Source organism: Erinaceus europaeus, chromosome 14 (genome assembly GCF_950295315.1).
Source record: "Erinaceus europaeus chromosome 14, mEriEur2.1, whole genome shotgun sequence".
Lineage (NCBI taxonomy): Eukaryota > Metazoa > Chordata > Mammalia > Eulipotyphla > Erinaceidae > Erinaceus > Erinaceus europaeus.
This window is the reverse complement of record NC_080175.1, coordinates 44,848,625-44,866,656: the sequence shown is the minus strand read 5'-3', so window position 1 is coordinate 44,866,656 and position 18,032 is coordinate 44,848,625. Positions and strand designations below refer to the sequence as shown.

The 18,032-nt window shown below is 43.9% G+C and overlaps 1 protein-coding gene, 1 long non-coding RNA gene and 1 pseudogene across 6 annotated transcripts in view; 1 reads left to right on the top strand and 2 right to left on the bottom strand.

The window, feature by feature from the left end:
* Window positions 1-4,238: 4,238 nt before the first annotated feature.
* LOC132532792 (uncharacterized) lies at window positions 4,239-17,186 on the bottom strand. Its single transcript, XR_009544722.1, has 3 exons — window positions 17,092-17,186; window positions 16,208-16,336; window positions 4,239-4,648 (listed from the first exon to the last, which is right to left on the bottom strand). It is a non-coding gene; the product is annotated as an uncharacterized LOC132532792 (long non-coding RNA).
* On the bottom strand, window positions 12,621-13,840 carry LOC103114782 (Y-box-binding protein 1-like; annotated as a pseudogene).
* Window positions 17,125-18,032, top strand: part of ASPSCR1 (ASPSCR1 tether for SLC2A4, UBX domain containing) — a 28,527-nt gene continuing 27,619 nt past the window's right edge. For 4 of the 5 annotated variants that reach the window (XR_009544719.1, XR_009544718.1, XM_060171736.1 and 1 more), the window contains exon 1: window positions 17,125-17,255. Coding sequence is in view for 2 of the 5 variants with exons in the window: in XM_060171736.1 (XP_060027719.1) it covers window positions 17,154-17,255 (102 nt within the window). In the remaining 3 variants the exon portion in view is untranslated. The remainder of the gene's footprint in view (window positions 17,256-18,032) is intronic. The other variant, XM_060171737.1, reaches the window with a different exon arrangement.

The window sequence follows — 18,032 nt, the reverse complement described above, 5'->3', positions numbered from 1 at the left end:
AGAATAATGGTTATGCAAAAAGACTGTCATTCCCGAGGCTCCAAAGTCTCAGTTTCAATCCCCTGCACCACCATAAACCAGAGATGAGCAATGCCCTCATTAAAAAAAAAATTCACCCACACCTATGGACATCTAATCTTTGACAAAGGGGCTCAGACTATTAAATGGGGAAAGCAGAGTCTCTTCAACAAATGGTGTTGGAAATAATGGGTTGAAACATGCAGAAGAATGAAACTGAACCACTGTATTTCACCAAATACAAAAGTAAATTCCAAGTGGATCAAGGACTTGGATGTTAGACCACAAACTATCAGATACTTAGAGGGAAATATTGGCAGAACTCTTTTCCGCATAAATTTTTTTTTTCCCTCCACGGTTATTGTTGGGCTTGGTGCCTGCACCATGAATCCACGCTCCTGGAGGCCATTTTTCCCCCCTTTTTGTTGCCGTCTCGTTGTGGTTATCATTGCCATTGTTGAGTTGCTTTGTTGTTGGATAGGACAGAGAGAAATGGAGAGAGGAGGGGAAGACAGAGAGAGAGGGGGAGAGAAAGATAGACACCTGCAGACCTGCTTCACCGCTCGTGAAGCGACTCCGTGCAGGTGGGGAGCCGGGGGCTTGAACCGGGATCCTTTCGGTCCCTGCGCTTTGCGCCACGTGCGCTTAACCCACTGCGCCACCGCCCGACCCCCTCCGCATACATTTTAAAGACATCTTCAATGAAATGAATCCAATTACAAAGAAGACTAAGGCAAGTATAAACCTATGGGACTACATCAAATTAAAAAGCTTCTGCACAGCAAAAGAAACCACTACCCAAACCAAGAGACCCCTCACAGAATGGGAGAAGATCTTTACATGCCATACATCAGATAAGAGTTTAATAACCAACATATATAAAGAGCTTGCCAGACTCAACAACAAGACAACAAATAACCCCATCCAAAAGTGGGGGGAGGACTTGGACAGAATATTCACCACAGAAGAGGTCCACAATTTGGGTTTTTTTAAATTTCTTTATTGGGGAATTAATGTTTTACATTCAACAGTAAATACAATAGTTTGTACATGCATAACATTCCCCAGTTCCCCATTTAACAGTACAACCCCCACTAGGTCCTCTGAATCCTTCTTGGACCTGTATTCTCCCCACCCAACCACCCTAGAGTCTTTTACTTGGGTGCAATACGCCAATTCCATTTCAGGTTCTACTTGTGTTTTCTTTTCTGATCTTGTTTTTCAACTTCAGCCTGAGAGTGAGATCATCCCATATTCATCCTTCCGTTTCTGACTTATTTCACTTAACATGAATTTTTCAAGGTCCATCCAAGATCGGCTGAAAACGGTCAAGTCACCATTTTTTACAGCTGAGTAGTATTCCATTTTGTATATATACCACAACTTGCTCAACCACTCATCTGTTGTTGGACATCTGGGTTGCTTCCAGGTTTTGGCTATTACAAATTGTGCTGCTAAGAACATATGTGTACACAGATCTTTTTGGATGGATGTGTTGGGTTCCTTAAGATATATCCTCAGGAGAGGAATTGCAGGATCATAGGGTAGGTCCATTTCTAGCCTTCTGAGAGTTCTCCAGACTGTTCTCCACAGAGGTTGGACCAATTTACATTCCCACCAGCAGTGTAGGAGGGTTCCTTTGACCCCACACCCTCTCCAGTATTTGCTGCTGTTACCTTTTCTGATGTATGACTTTCTCACAGGAGTGAAGTGATATCTCATTGTTGTCTTGATTTTCATTTCTCTGACAATCAGAGACTTGGAGCATTTTTTCATGTGTTTCTCGGCCTTTTGGATCTCTTCTGTGGTGAATATTCTGTCCAAGTCCTCCCCCCATTTTTGGATGTGGTTATTTGTTGTCTTGTTGTTGAGTCTGGCAAGCTCTTTATATATGTTATTAAACTCTTGTCTGATGTATGGCATGTAAAGATCTTCTCCCATTCTGTGAGGGGTCTCTTGGTTTGGGTAGTGGTTTCTTTTGCTGTGCAGAAGCTTTTTAATTTGATGTAGTCCCATAGGTTTATGCTTGCCTTAGTCTTCTTTGTAACTGGATTCATTTCATTGAAGATGTCTTTAAAATGTATGCGGAAAAGAGTTCTGCCAATATTTTCCTCTAAGTATTTGATAGTTTGTGGTCTAACATCCAAGTCCTTGATCCACTTGGAATTTACTTTTGTATTCGGTGAAATACAGTGATTCAGTTTCATTCTTCTCCATGTTTCAACCCATTGTTTCCAACACCATTTGTTGAAGAGACTCTGCTTTCCCCATTGAATAGTCTGGGCACCTTTGTCAAAGATTAGATGTCCATAGGTGTGGGGGCTCACTTCTGGGCTCTCAATTCTATTCCACTGGTCAGTGTGTCTATTCATGTTCCAGTACCAAGCAGTTTTGATGACAATGGCCCTATAATACAGTTTGAAATTTGGGAGTGTGATGCCTCTGGTTCTGTTCTTTTTTCTCAAGATGGTTTTGGCAATTCTAGGTCTTTTCTGGTTCCAGATAAAGATTTGTAGCATTTTTTTCTATTCTCCTAAAAAATGTGCTTGGGATCTTGATGGGGATAGCATTAAATTTGTAGATGGCTCTGGGTAGTATATTCATTTTGATGATGTTAATTCTTCAAGCAGCACAATTTGTAATAGCCAAAATCTGGAAGCAACCCAGGTGTCCAACAACAGATGAGTGGTTGAGCAAGTTGTGGTATATATACAAAATGGAATACTACTCAGCTGTAAAAAATGGTGACTTCACCGTTTTCAGCCGATCTTGGATGGACCTTGAAAAAAATCATGTTGAGTGAAATAAGTCAGAAACTGAAGGATGATCTCACTCTCAGGCAGAAGTTGAAAAACAAGATCAGAAAAGAAAACACAAGTAGAACCTGAAATGGAATTGGCGTATTGCACCAAAGTAAAAGACTCTGGGGTGGGTGGGTGGGGAGAATACAGGTCCATGAAGGATGATAGATGACATAGTGGGGGTTGTATTGTTAAATGGGAAACTGGGGAATGTTATGCATGTACAGACTATTGTATTTACTGTTGAATGTAAAACATTAATTCCCCAATAAAGAAATAAATTAAAAAAAAAAAAAGAAAACACAAGTAGAACCTGAAATGGAATTGGCGTATCGCACCAAAGTAAAAGACTCTGGGGTGGTTGGGAGGGGAGAATACAGGTCCAAGACGGATTCAGAGGACCTAGTGGGGGTTGTATTATTATATGGGAAACTGGGGAATGTTATGCATGTACAAACTATTGCACTTACTGTTGAATGTAAAACATTAATTCCCCAATAAAAAATAAAAAAATAAAAAGTAAATACTTTTAACTGGCAATCCTCCCCACCCCCATTCCTTAAGTGCAGTGCAGAGAAAGAATCCAGGGCCTCAAGTATGTGTGGCACCAGTGGTGACTTCCCAAGCTAATCTTTTCATTATTCCACTTGGAGTGAGGGTGGGGAGCAGCAGAAATTCCTCAGCACTGCTTTACCATTCATTGAGCTCTCCAGGTGCCTCCATGCTGCTCCCCTGTGGCCCCTGCAGAAACTGGAACCCATGACCTTATGCATAGCAAGGAATGTACTGTCAGGTGAGCCACCTGCTGGTCTTCAGATTTGTCTTTTTTAAAAAAACAATTTTTTTACACTTTATTTATTTATTCCCTTTTGTTGTCCTTGCTTTTTATTGTAGTTATTATTGTTGTAACTGATGTCATCGTTGTTAGGGCAGAGAGAAATGGAGTGAAGAGAGGAACACAGAGAGGGGAGAGAAAGACACCTGCAGACCTGCTTCACTGCCTGTGAAGCGACTCCCCTGCAGGTAGGGAGCCAGGGCTTGAACTGGGATCCTTGAGAGCTTGTTTGGAGGTTCTAGCAGGGAAGCGCAGCTACTCATATACCCTGGACTGAAGACTGGTCCGTCTCTATTCAGGAAAGGCCATCCTCTTTGACAGAGCACGCAGCTTCAGGAGGGACACACATGGAGTGGTGAGGGAGGAAGGGGACACCCGCCTAACCAGCCAGATCAACCAAATTAACCCTTCCAATCAATGGGGTGACAGATGTCCCAGCCAGATCACCCTCACATCCATGGAACTGGGATCCTTATGTTGGTCCTTGTGCTTTGCGCCCCATGCGCTTAACCCACTATACTACTGCCCGACTCCATTGATTTGTCATTTTTAAGATAATAAGATTAGGGAGCAGGAGATATAGCTCACTGGGAAGGGCATATGCTATGCCTTGCCTTTGTTCTTTTTTAAAAAAAATTTATTCATAAAATAAGAAATATCAACAAGACCATAGGATAAGAGGGGTATAATTCCACACAGTTTCTACTACCAGAGTTCCATATTCCATCCCCTTCCTTGAAAGGTTTCCTATTCTTTATCCCTCTGGGATTCTAGACCAAGGATCATTATGGAATACAGAAGGTAGAAGGTCTGGTTTCTGTAATTGTTTCTCCACTGGACATGGACATTGGCAGGCCGATCCATACCCCCAGCTTGTGTCTATCTTTTCCTTCATGGGGCAGGGCTCTGGGGAGCTGGGGTTACAGAAACATTGGTGAGGTCGTCTGCCCAGGGAAGTCAGGTTGGCATCATGGTAGCACTTGCAACTTGGTGGCTGAAAAACATTTAGATATAAAGCAGAACAAATTGTTTAATAATCAGGAACCTAAAGGTAAGAATTTAGCAGATGGGATTTGGGGTCTCCATTTTGGAAAAAGCTAGGAAGTCTACTTTAGGTATATTCCAGGGGGCCTGTGATTTTACTAATTTTTGCCAACAGCTAACATGCAGATAGGCCAAAAGTATTTTTTTTTTTTTTTTTACCTGTGTAACCTCTGAGTCCCTGTCAGTCTGAGCTCTGAGTTCATGGTCAGAGCTGAGAACACTCTAGACTGCACTCATTTCAGGACCTGTCTTCCTCGAGTGGCAGAGTAGGCTGACCCAGCCTCCCTGCGGAGAGTGGGGCAGTTTCTACCACTGTTGTTCTACATCGAAGACAATGTCCTGCCAAGGAAGAATGGCCCTTTTCAATGACTCATGTTTTCTTCATCTTTCATACTGCCAGATATTTAAATAATTCACACTAAACTCAGTCTCTATTCTTTTTTTTAATACTTATTTATTTATTTTCTTTTTGTTGCCCTTGTTGACTCAGTTTCTATTCTTTAGAATTTGTAAGAAAGTCCTATCTTGAAAAAAGCTCTAGTAATGCTAGAATTGGATATACTGTATCTCATTGTGTAGCTTGTTTGCCAGATGGCACAAAAAAAAACATGCTTCAAAAAAGTACAGAGGGAGTCTGGCGGTAGTACAGCGGGTTGAGCGCACATGGTGCAAAGCACAATAACCGGCATAAGGATCCTCGTTTGAACGCCTGGCTCCCCACCTCTGCAGTTCAAGGCAGTGAAGCAGGTCTGCAGGTGTCTTTCTCGCCCCCACTCTGTCTTCCCCTCCTTTCTCCATTTCTCTCTGTCCTATCTAACAATGACAACATCAACAACAACAACAATAACTACAATAACAATAAAAAACAAAAGCAACAAAAGGGAAAATAAATAAAAAATTAAAAAGTACAGAATTTCAGATAGTTCAAATATCAAATTGCCTTTCCTATGAAGGGATACAATACTTAAGTGATAAGGTATCTGCTAAAAGAAAGGGCAGTAGGACTTTCATGTTTATTTATTATTTTAATTTTTATCTTAATTTTTTTTTTTTTTTTGCCTAGGGTAATCACTAGAGCTCGGTGACTGCACACAAATCCAGTAGCCTTTTTTTTTTTCCTTTACATTTCTGTGGGCACCATTTTTTAAAAATAATTTATTTCTTTATTGGGGAATTAATGTTTTACATTCAACAGTAAATACAATAGTTTGTACATGCATAACATTCCCCAGATTCCCATTTAACAATACAACCCCCACTATGTCATTCATCATCTTTCATGGATCTGTATTCTCCCCACCCACCCACCCCAGAGTCTTTTACTTTGGTGCAATACGCCAATTCCATTTCAGGTTCGACTTGTGTTTTATTTTCTAATCTTGTTTTTCAACTTCGGCCTGAGAGTGAGATCATCCCATATTCATCCTTCCGTTTCTGACTTATTTCACTCAACATGATTTTTTCAAGGTCCAACCAAGATCGGCTGAAAACGGTGAAGTCACCATTTTTTACAGCTGAGTAGTATTCCATTTTGTATATATACCACAACTTGCTCAGCCACTCATCTGTTGTTGGACACCTGGGTTGCTTCCAGGTTTTGGCTATTACAAATTGTGCTGCCAAGAACATATGTGTACACAGATCTTTTTGGATGGATGTGTTGGGTTCCTTAGGATATATCCCCAGGAGGGGAATTGCAGGGTCATAGGGTAGGTCCATTTCTAGCCTTCTGAGAGTTCTCCAGACTGTTCTCCACAGAGGTTGGACCAATTGACATTCCCACCAGCAGTGCAGGAGGGTTCCTTGGACCCCACACCCTCTCCAGCATTTGCTGCTGTTACCTTTTCTGATGTATGACTTTCTCACAGGAGTGAAGTGATATCTCATTGTTGTCTTGATTTTCATTTCTCTGACAATCAGAGACTTGGAGCATTTTTTCATGTGTTTCTTGGCCTTTTGGATCTCTTCTGTGGTGAATATTCTGTCCAAGTCCTCCCCCCATTTTTGGATGTGGTTATTTGTTGTCTTGTTGTTGAGTCTGGCAAGCTCTTTATATATGTTGGTTATTAAACTCTTATCTGATGTATGGCATGTAAAGATCTTCTCCCATTCTGTGAGGGGTCTCTTGGTTTGGGTAGTGGTTTCTTTTGCTGTGCAGAAGCTTTTTAATTTGATGTAGTCCCATAGGTTTATACTTGCCTTAGTCTTCCTTGTAATTGGATTCGTTTCATTGAAAATGTCTTTAAAATGTATGCGGAAAAGAGGTCTGCCAATATTTTCCTCTAAGTATCTGATAGTTTGTGGTCTAACATCCAAGTCCTTGATCCACTTGGAATTTACTTTTGTATTTGGTGAAATACAGTGATTCAGTTTCATTCTTCTGCATGTTTCAACCCATTGTTTCCAACACCATTTGTTGAAGAGACTCTGCCTTCCCCATGTAATAGTCTGGGCCCCTTTGTCAAAGATTAGATGTCCGTAGGTGTGGGGCCTCATTTCTGGGCTCTCAATTCTATTCCACTGGGCAGTGTGTCTGTTCATGTTCCAGTACCAAGCAGTTATGATGACAATGGCCCTATAATACTGTTTGAGATCTGGCAGTGTGATGCCTCTGGTTCTGTTCTTTTTTCTCAAGATTGTTTTGGCAATTCTAGGTCTTTTCTGGTTCCAGATAAAGATTTGTAGCATTTCTTCTATTCTCCTAAATAATGTGCTTGGGATCTTGATGGGGATAGCATTAAATTTGTAGATGGCTCTGGGTAATATATTCATTTTGATGATGTTAATTCTTCCAACCCATGAACATGGAATATCTTTCCACTTCTTGTGTCTTTTTCAATTTCTTTGAGTAGTGACTCATAATTTTCAGTATACAAGTCTTTCACTTCTTTGGTTAGGTTTACTCCTAGATATTTTATTGTTTTTGTTGCTATAGAAAAAGGAACTGATTTCTGGATTTCAGTTTCTTCTAACTTAGTGTTTGTATAGAGGAATGCCACTGACTTTTGAATGTTAATTTCGTAGGCTGACACCTTACTGTATTGCCTGATGATTTCCAAAAGCTTCTTGCTGGATTCCTTAGGTTTTTCCATGTATACTATCATGTCATCTGCAAATAGGGAGAGTTTGACTTCTTCTCTTCCAATCTGTATGCCTTTAACTCCTAGCTCCTGCCTGATTGCTATGGCAAGAATTTCAAACACTATGTTGAATAGTAATGGTGATAGTGGGCAGCCCTGTCTAGTACCTGATCTGAGGGGAAATGCTTCCAGTCTTTCACCATTGAGTATGATGTTGGCTGTAGGTTTGCTATATATAGACTCCACTATCTTCAGGAATTTTCCATCTATTCCCATTTTTTGTAGTGTTTTGATCATAAAGGGATGTTGTATTTTGTCAAAGGCTTTCTCTGCATCTATTGATATGACCATGTGGTTTTTGGTCTTGCTTTTGTTGATGTGGTGGATCACATTGATTGATTTACGTATATTAAACCAACCTTGCATGCCTGGGATAAACCCCACTTGGTCATGATGAACAATCTTTTTGATATACTGCTGTATCCGGTTGGCTAGAATTTTGTTCAATATTTTCGCATCTATGTTCATCAGAGATATTGGTCTGTAGTTTTCTTTTTTGGTTGTGTCCCTGTCTGCTTTTGGTATCAGGGTGATGTTGGCTTCATAGAAGCTGGCAGGGAGTATTCCAGTGTCTTCAATCTTCTGGAAGACTTTTAAAAGTAGAGGTATTAGTTCTTCTTTGAAAGTTTTGTAGAATTCATTTGTAAAACCATCTGGTCCAGGACTTTTATTTTTGGGAAGATTTTTGATAACTGTTTCAATTTCATTAGCTGTGATGGGCCTGTTCATGTTATTCACTTCCTCTTTACTTAGTTTTGGAAGTTGTTAGGTATCTAGGGACTCGTCCATTTCTTCTAGGTTCTCTAGCTTGGTGGCATATAGTTGTTCATAGAAGCCTCGCATGATATGTTGAATTTCTGTGGTGTCTGTTGTGATATCTCCTCTTTCATTTAGTATCCGATTTATTTGGGTCTTCTCCCTTTTTTGTTTTGTGAGTCTGGCTAAAGGCTTGTCGATTTTGTTTACTCTTTCGAAGAACCAACATTTACTTTCATTGATCTTTTGTATGGTTTTCCTATTCTCAATGTTATTTATTTCTGCCCTAACTTTAGTGATTTCTGTCCTTCTGGTTGCTTTAGGATTCCTTTGTTGTTCTTCTTCTAGGTCTTTAAGATGTGCAATCAGGCTGTTTATTTGTGCCTTTTCTTGTTTCCTAATGTGTGCTTGTATAGCTATGAACTTCCCTCTTAGGACTGCTTTAGCTGTGTCCCAAATATTTTGATAGCTTGTGTCTTCATTTTCATTGAACTCTCGAAACATTTTGATTTCTTCCTTGATTTCCTCTTTGACCCAGAAGTTGTTAAGAAGTGTACTGTTGAGCTTCCACATTTTGGGATTGTTACTAATCTTTTGTTGCTTGTTAAGTGTTAGTTTAATTCCACTGTGGTCTGAGAAGATGCTTGGGATGATTTCAGTGCTCTTGAATTGGCTGATGCTGTCTTTGTGGCCTAACATATGGTCTATCCTTGAGAATGACCCAGGTGGATTTGAGTAAAATGTGTATTCCAGTTTCTTGGGATGAATGACTCTGAAAATGTCCAATAGTTCTAGTTTATCTATCTCTTCATTTAGCTCCCTTATGTCTTTACTGATTTTCTTCCTGGATGATCTGTCAAGTTGAGAGAGTGGGGTGTTGAAGTCCCCTACTATGATTGTGTTACTGTTAATATATTGCTGTAGCTCTTTCAGTAGAAGTTTGATGTATTTAGATGGCTTCTCATTGGGTGCATAGATGTTAATAATTGTTAAGTCCTCTTGATTGACTGATCCTCTGAGCATTAAGTAGTGTCCATTCCTATCTTTTTTAATCTTATCTATTTTAAAGTCTATCATGTCAGATATGAGAATAGCTGTTCCTGCCCTTTTTTGTGGGCCATTGGCTTGTATGATAGTTTTCCATCCTTTCACTTTAAGTCTGTGTTTGTCTTGTTGAGTTAGGTGAGTTTCCTGTAGACAACATATTGTTGGGTTGTGTTTTCTGATCCATCTTCCTACTCTGTGTTTTTTAATAGGTGAATTCAGGCCATTGACATTTATTGATATCAGACATGGAAGATATTTTAACACCATTCTTGTAGAGTTTTAGAGTGTTTTGATATATGTCCTATTTGTGGTGGTCTGGTTGTTTATAGGAGACCTTTCAGAAGTTCTTTCAGGGCAGGCTTGGTGATGGTTGCTTCCTTCAACTGTTGCTTGTCTGAGAAGGTTTTGATGCTTCTTCCATCCAGTCTGAATGACAGTCTAGCAGGATATAGTATTCTTGGCTGAAAGCCTTTCTCATTGAGCACTCGACAGATATCTTGCCATTCTCTTCTGGCCTGTAGTGTTTGTATGGAGAAGTCTGCTGCTAATCTTATGGGTTTTCCTTTGTAGGTGACTCTTTGTTTTTCAGGCCAAAAGTATTTTCTGAGGAGATGGTGTCAGAGTTGGAAATGGCACTAGAAAGCTGGATCAGGGAAGAGAATAGCTCTCAAATATGGGGAAAGTATATATGGTTAACTGAAAAACCCCGTCAATTTGATCTGGGGCTCATATTCAGTGCAGGCGCCTATGTAACCTCTGCATCCCTGTAGATTTGAGCTTGTATTCTGTGGTCATATCCAGGAACATTCTACGTTGCACTCATTCCAGACCCATCTTCCTCAAGTGGTAGAGTATTTTGGCCCAACCTCCCTTCAGAGAATGGGGCAATCCCTAGTGCTGTTGATCCATGTTGAGGGCAAGGTCCTATAGGGGCCCACAGAGGGGTCCATTATGTTGTTCCTGATGGAGATAACCAGTGACAGTGGAGAGAGGGTTCTATTAGAGGTCTAGGTCCATTATGTCTGTGTGGCAATCACAGGATTCCCCGACTAGGGCCCCGGGTAATGGGGTGGCCTGGTAGTAACCAAAAGAGCCATCATTAAAAGTATGCCAGTCTTCCGGGGCCCTATTCGGGGAGTCCTGAGATTCCCAAACAGACATGATGGGCCTAGACCTCAAATAAATCCCTCTCTCCATTGTTATCGGTCATTCCTATCAGGAACAACACAATAGACCCCTTTGTGGGCCCCCAAAGGACCTTGCCCTCAACTTGGATCAACAATGGTAGAGAATGTTCCATCCTCCGAAGAGAGGCTGGACAATAGACTCTATGCTACATCTGAGGAAGATGGGTCCTGATATTTGGGCAGTTTGGAATGTTCCTACTTATGACCACAGAATGTGAGCTCAGATCTACAGGGATGCAAATGTCACATAGGCTCCTAAGCTGAATATGGGCCCCAGATCAGATCAAATTGATGGGGTTTACAGTCAACAATATTTATATACCTTTCCCATATCTGGGAGTTACTCTCTTTGCTGATCCAGCTTTCTGGTTCTTCTGCCAGCCATGACATCACCTCCCCAGATAATAATTAGGATCCACCTGCATATCAGATTTCAGGCTCAGGCAAAAAAACAAAAAACAAAAAACACTAGTATAGCCACAGGCCCTTTGGAATATAACTAAAATATGCCTACTACTAGCTATCTACAAAATAGAGGGCCCCCCAACTCTCCATCTGCACTATTCCAGCCTTTAGGTCCATGATTGGTCAACAATTTGTTTGGCTTCATATGTTAACTCTTTTTTCAACCACCAGGTTCCAGATGTTACCATGATGCCAACCAGACTTCCCTGGGCAGACAAACCCACCAATGTGTCCTGGAGCTCTGCTTCCTGAGAGCCCTTCCCCACTAGGGAAAGAGAGAGGCAGGCTGGGAGTATGGATCGACCTGTCAACACCCATGTTCAGCAGGGAAGCAATTACAGAAGCCAGGCCTTCCACTTTCTGCACCCCATAATGACCTTGAGTCCATATTCCCAGAGAGTTAAAGAATAGGAAAGCTATTAGGGGAGGGGATGGGATACAGAGTTCTGGTGGTGGGAATTGTGTGAAGTTGTACCCCTCTTATCCTATGGTTTAGTCAGTGTTTCCTTTTTTATAAATAATTTTTTTATTATTTAAGACCTTTATTAACAGATGCTTGCAGCTTGTTGACTTTTTTTAAAAAAAATCAAGTTTTAAACTTTTATTACAAATTAAAAATGAGGTTCTTAAAAATCTCAACTTGACCAGTTATGAAACAATTTAAAAACCTTTAAAGGTGTATTGAGAAAAACCAGGCCTTTTTTTTATTTAAGAAAGGATTAATTAACAAAACCATAGGGTAGGAGGGGTACAATTCCACACAATTCCCACCACCCAGTCTCCATTTCCCACCCCCTCCCCTGATAGCTTTCCCATTCTCTATCCCTCTGGGAGCATGGACCCAGGGTCATTGTGGGTTGCAGAAGGTAGAAGGTCTGGCTTCTGTAATTGCTTCCCCGCTGAATATGGGCGTTGACTGGTCAGTCCATACTCCCAGTCTTTCCCTAGTAGGGTGGGTCTCTGGGGAAGCAGAGCTACAGGACACATTAGTGGGGTCTTCAGTCTAGGGAAGCCTGGCCGGCATCCTGATGACATCTGGAACCTGGTGACTGAAAAGAGAGTTAACATACGAAGCCAAACAAATTGTTGAGCAATCATGGACCCAAAGCTTGGAATAGTGGAGAGGAAATGTTAGGGGGATACTCACTGCAAACTCTAGTGCACTTCTGCTTTCAGGCATATATTTTACAGTAGTTTATGGATACGTGTGAACATATGCTCTCTCTCACAGAAACTGGTGTATATCTAGGTTTTGGGACTTTGTTAGATTTTGTTTAAAAAAAAAGAGTTTGTCGTTAGCAAAAAGAGACATCTTTAGGTAAAAATAATAAAAATGCCATGCTGCATAGATAATGCAGATAGTTCTGGTTATCTGGTCAACGGGCAAAAAGCAAGCACTTAAGGTCTTCAGCTCCAATCTCTTGTTCATTTCTTATTGCTGCAATTTCATATTCATTTCTTCTTGTTGGTGACTAAACTGGATGATGGTAGAGATGGTAAGCTGGCATTTACTCAGTCCCGCCCTGCTCAGCCTCAGGAGCGGACGAATTCTCAGCTGGTGGATCGGCTGCTTTTGTCTCTTTGCCATCTTGTGGTTTAGGGTTTTCTGGGCGTCTGCGTCGGTAATCGAAGGTGGCTGCTGACCTTGGGTCTCATCTCCTTGATTTTCCTTATCTTCTTCATTGCCATCCTCTCTAGGTTGTCTTTGGCGAGGAGGGCCCCTGAAGAATCGTGGCCTATAGCCCCGATACATGTTCTGTCTCACTGGTCTACCTTGTTCTCCTGCATCCTGGTTGTCAGCACTCCATCACTTCTCCCTGCATGGGAGGGTTGGAATACTGTGGTCAACGCCCATAAGGTCTCCGCATGTAGTAAGGTGGGAACCGTTGCCTGCATTGTTGGGCCTGGCCTTCGGGAGCACTCTTTGATCCCTCATTCTTTTCCCCACTCTCACTATTCTGGTAATTTTGCTGGTAATTGCGTGGAGGACCCCTGCGACGTGGATAGCGTCTATAATGGTTACGGTCTGCTGCATATTTACTGCAACTCCACCAGGACCTGTAACATTTGCTGCCTCAGCACCCTTTTCTCCTTCAACAACATCAGACTCCACAGTCTCTCCATCTCCTACACCGCGAAGGTACTTCCTGGGGTTATTCTTCTTTATGGCAGTCTGGTGTACAAATACATCTTCCTTGGTGTCATTCCTGTTGATGAAACCATATCCATTCCTTACATTGAACCATTTTACTGTTCCCAAAACCTTCCTTGCGATGACCTTCTTGTCCCTGCCAGCAGGCGCTGCCAATGTGAGGCTGCCTGGTCTGCCGCTCCCTGCGCTGCTGCCCACGGTACTGGGCTTGGTGTCAGCGCTGGGTGGGGGGTGGTGGGCGGCTGCTGGGTCTCAGCCTTGCTGCTCATGGTTGCGGTGATGGTGACTGGGGCCGGCTGCTGCAGCTGCGGCTCCTCCTGGGGTGTGATGGTAACTAGGCCGGTGGCAGTGGTGGGGCTTCTCAGGGCTCTCTGGGGTCCGCTCCATAAATAAATTTTTTTTTTAAAAAAAAGTATGCCAGTCTCTTGCACTTATCCACCTTTTGTCGTCCTTACTTTGTCTGACAAGGCTAACCTTGGAGTGATTGAGGGAAGTGAAATAGGAAATGGGTGGGGAGGATATCTAGGTCTAAGAAGAACCTATTTGACTAAGTAGATTATGGTGTCTTTTTAGGTCTTTCTACTTGCTTGCAGCACTTACTGGGTCACTGCAAACTCTTATGCATTTTTTTTTTTTTTTTACCAGAGCACTACTCAGCTCTGGCTTATGGTGGTGCAGGGGATTGAACCTGGGACTCTGGAGCCTCACACATGAAAGTCTCTTTGCAAAACCATTATGCTATCTACCCTTGCCCACACTTCTGTTTTAAGGTATATATTTTCCCCTAACTTATGGGTACATGTGTACATGTGCTCTGTCTCTTAGGCCCTGGTCCATATCTAGGTGCTGTGGCTTTGTTAGGAAGTGCACCACCTGAAATGGAATTAAGGAGTCCTATGAGCTAGGAAAGGTCTCACCAGAGTACTGGAGATGAAGGGTTGACATAGCAGGTCTGGCTTCTTCGGACATAGTCCGAAGTGAATCATGTCAAGGTGGTACTGGTTGCATTGATTAGGCTGAGATCATCAGATGTAGTATCAATTAGTATGGGTCAAGAAAAGACTGCTGAAAAAGGAGCCACACAGCAGAAGCCCCAGGACTGTTAGAAATATGAGTTTTATAGAGAATGGGGGGAGGATTCCTGCTGTTTTAGGGATTAAGAAGGCAATAGTTAGTTATTACTATAACCAAGTTATTTGGAAATTTGGTTGACTTTGAAAATCCCATTGTTAGGATTTTCTGTATCATACAAAACCTTACCATGATTTATGTCATTCAATGTTATTTACATGTAGCTGTATCTTATGTAGTGATGCAACCAGATGTTTCTGGTCTTTCTGGTCTAAAATTAGAGGTGACTTAATATTTCAAAGAAAAAGACATTATTAACAATTTAAGGCCACTGTTGAGATTCAATCAGGTTATCAATTTGAAGCCTTGAGTGCTTAGATTAAAGGAATATATATTCAGAACTGGGGTCTATACATCAAAAAGTTTGAGAGATTCAATCTATTCCCCCCTCTCATTTTAAATAGTGATTTGTAAGACTATAGGTTAATAGGAGTGTGTATTAATACCATTCCCACCATCAAAGGTCTGTATCCCTACCCCCACCCCCCCTAGAGTGAAGCTGAAAATCTACCCTCTCCCTCTCCCAGAATTTTTAACTTTGGTGCAATACTCCAAATTCAGTCAAATTCTGCTTTGTGTTTCCTTTTCTGTTTTTCTTTCTCAACTCCTATTTATGAGTGGAATCATCCCATACTCATCTTTGTCTTTCTAACATACTTAACATAATTCCTTCTAGCTCCATCCAAGATAGGTCAGTTTGGAGAGCCCTCATAAGGCAAGAAATGGATCTTCCCTATGACCCAGTAATACCTCTCCTAGGGATATATCCTAAGGGGTCAATCACACACATCCAAAAAAATATGTGTACACCTATGTTCACAGCAGCACAATTTGTAATAACCAAAACCTGGAAGCAACCCAGGTGCCCAACAACAGATGAATGGCTGAGAAAGTTGTGGTATATATACACCATGGAATACTAAGCTATTAAGAATAATGAACCCACCTTCTCTTACCCATCTTGCCTTTGTTCTTGGCCAAGGCTGGAACCCTGGCACTACTTGGGAGGTGCTGTGGCACCAAAGAAAGCTCCAGTACTATGGTGTCTCTGTCTTTCTCATCTTTCCCTCTCTGAATAAAAACAACAACAACAACAAAAATAGATTTTAGCACTGAAATCACATGTGTGCTGTGAACAAAAGAATCAGATTAGGAAAGAAAAATAAAGCCTACAAAAAGAGGCTGAGTTAGGAGACTGTCCCAGGGGTTGGGTCCTCCAGAGAGGCCTTTGACCCTGAGGCCACCATGTGGTCTTGTGTGTGAGTACCTTCTGGAATCTAGGTGGTGGGAGGCGGGGCCTGGACTGAGCTGAGCTGCCCAGGGCAGTTTTGGGAGCAAAACAGGTGGGAAGCTGCCTCTCCACAGAACAGAGGCCACAGGGCCAGCACGTGAGGGGCCAGTCACTTGACTGATGGCTCTGGCCTGAAATCAGTCCATTAGGGAAGGGACTCCAGAGACCAGCCAACTGGAGGTTCCCTCTCCTCCCAGACAGCCCAGCAGGATCCAGGGGTTGTTGCACTGTATGGGGTTTTCACCATATCTGGCCAGCCTTGCCTTGAGGGCAAAGGGTCTGGTCTGTCTCTCCCAGTCTGTGTCCAGAACCAGGTGGAGGGAGGAGCAAGTCTCCATACCTGCACCATCTGCCGCAATACAGGAAAGGGTTGTGTCCTTGCGGGGCCGTATCAGTGGTCATTTCCCAGCAATATCTGCTGGGTCACGCAGGTAGGTGGGAGCTCAGGAAGATGAGGGTGGGAGATAGGCTGAGTGGAGACAGCAGTAAACAAGAAGTCAAAAGTAAACAGGCTCCCAGAACACCCTCTCCCCTCACAGACTGATAAGCAGAAGTCTGGGCTGGTATGATGTGGGGAGTATGTGGCCTGGCTGCCACCAACTATTGGGGATTCTGATGGGTTAAGAGATAGAATCTGAGTGACTGCCTAGCTAGCAGAGGTCCCCAGAAATGCTGAGGCTGCGCTGCTATGGAGGGTGGAGGCGGCCGTGGGCAGGATGTGCAGTGCCGAGACCTCCAGGGCAGGGCGACACAGGACCTTGAGGTCATGCACTGTTGGAAGGGCGGCCCTATCTTTTCGCATATGTGGGCATGTGGGCCTGTGGGAGCTGGGATCGGCTGTCAAGGTGCGACAGAACTCACACAGGAGGGAGTGACTGGGCCCCACACGCCCTGCTTTCCATTCCAGATTTTTCTGTACACTTCATCTCAAACCGATGTGGTCACATCATGGCGGGCAGGCTTAGCTCCCAGGCTGTTAGGGCTAGGGGTGCGGGGCAGAGGCCACAAGGCCGATACCCGGGGCCACGTGGTGGTCGCTGGGGTGATAGGGGTTCCACGGAATCCCAGGCTTGCAGACTAGCTCTAGCTTCCTAGATTGAGGACTCCTACCCCTGGGGGGCGTGACTGGACGTCAGGGGCGTGGCTTGGGCGTAGTGGGCGGTTCCCGGAAAGGCGCGCCAGCCTCTTCACAGGCTCCGCCCCTTGCCGCGTGGCTGTACGCACCGGCTGTTGCCGATAAAGTTGTTTGAAGTCGAGCTGGCGGCGGCGGGTCACGTGAGCGGAAGATGGCGGCCCCGGCAGGCGGCGGGGGCTCCGCGGTGTCCGTGTTGGCTCCGAACGGGCGACGCCACACGGTGAAGGTGACGCCGAGCACCGTGCTGCTGCAGGTGCTGCTGCCGGGCGGGCGGACTACGAGGGGACGCGGCACCGGGGCGCTACCGCGGTTGGCTACAGGGGGTCTCGGAGTGGGGCGGGGCCTCGGGGGCGGGCCCCTCGGCGGCCAATGAGAGGCCTCCAGGTGTGACGGCGTCCCATTTCCGCGCCGGTAGGAGTGGGCTGCGGGCTCCGGGGGCGCGCTGGGCTGTCGCTCTGCTGGGTCAGTGGTTGTACTGCGGATCACCTAAGCTGGGGTGGAATCGCTTGTCCATCCAGTTCACGAGGACGCCGGACGGCAGAGCCTCGACTCGTTCCCCCGTCCGTTGCCCTCTATCTCCGGCTGGTCCCGTAGGGTCTGGGCCTTCCGTCTTTGTGTTGAGTCACTGGTTGCAGGTGGTGGACCCCAAATACATTGCATTAAAGATGTTTGCTGCCCCCTGCTGTGTAGGGAGGGCACAGTGCACGCAAAGGGTCTCAGACAGTGTCCTCCCTTAGGGTGGGGGTGGGGTGACGGGGAACAGTGAGTGTGTACTTGGTTCATGAAGAAAAGGGGAAGTGTTGCACACCCAGTGTAAGCTTTATTCCATCTGAGTGGAAAGTTGTCTGTGGTGTTGGGACTGTGAGGCAGAGTCTGGATGACATGGGAGAGGAGAGAGAGCAGGATTTAGAGGTGAAGACTTTGGAGCAGTCGATACACTTGGTCCAACTCACCCAGCAATGAGCTCTGGCCCAACTGCCTAACTGTCATAGTCCCTGCCAGCTAGCAATCAGACCAGACCTTGTTTCAC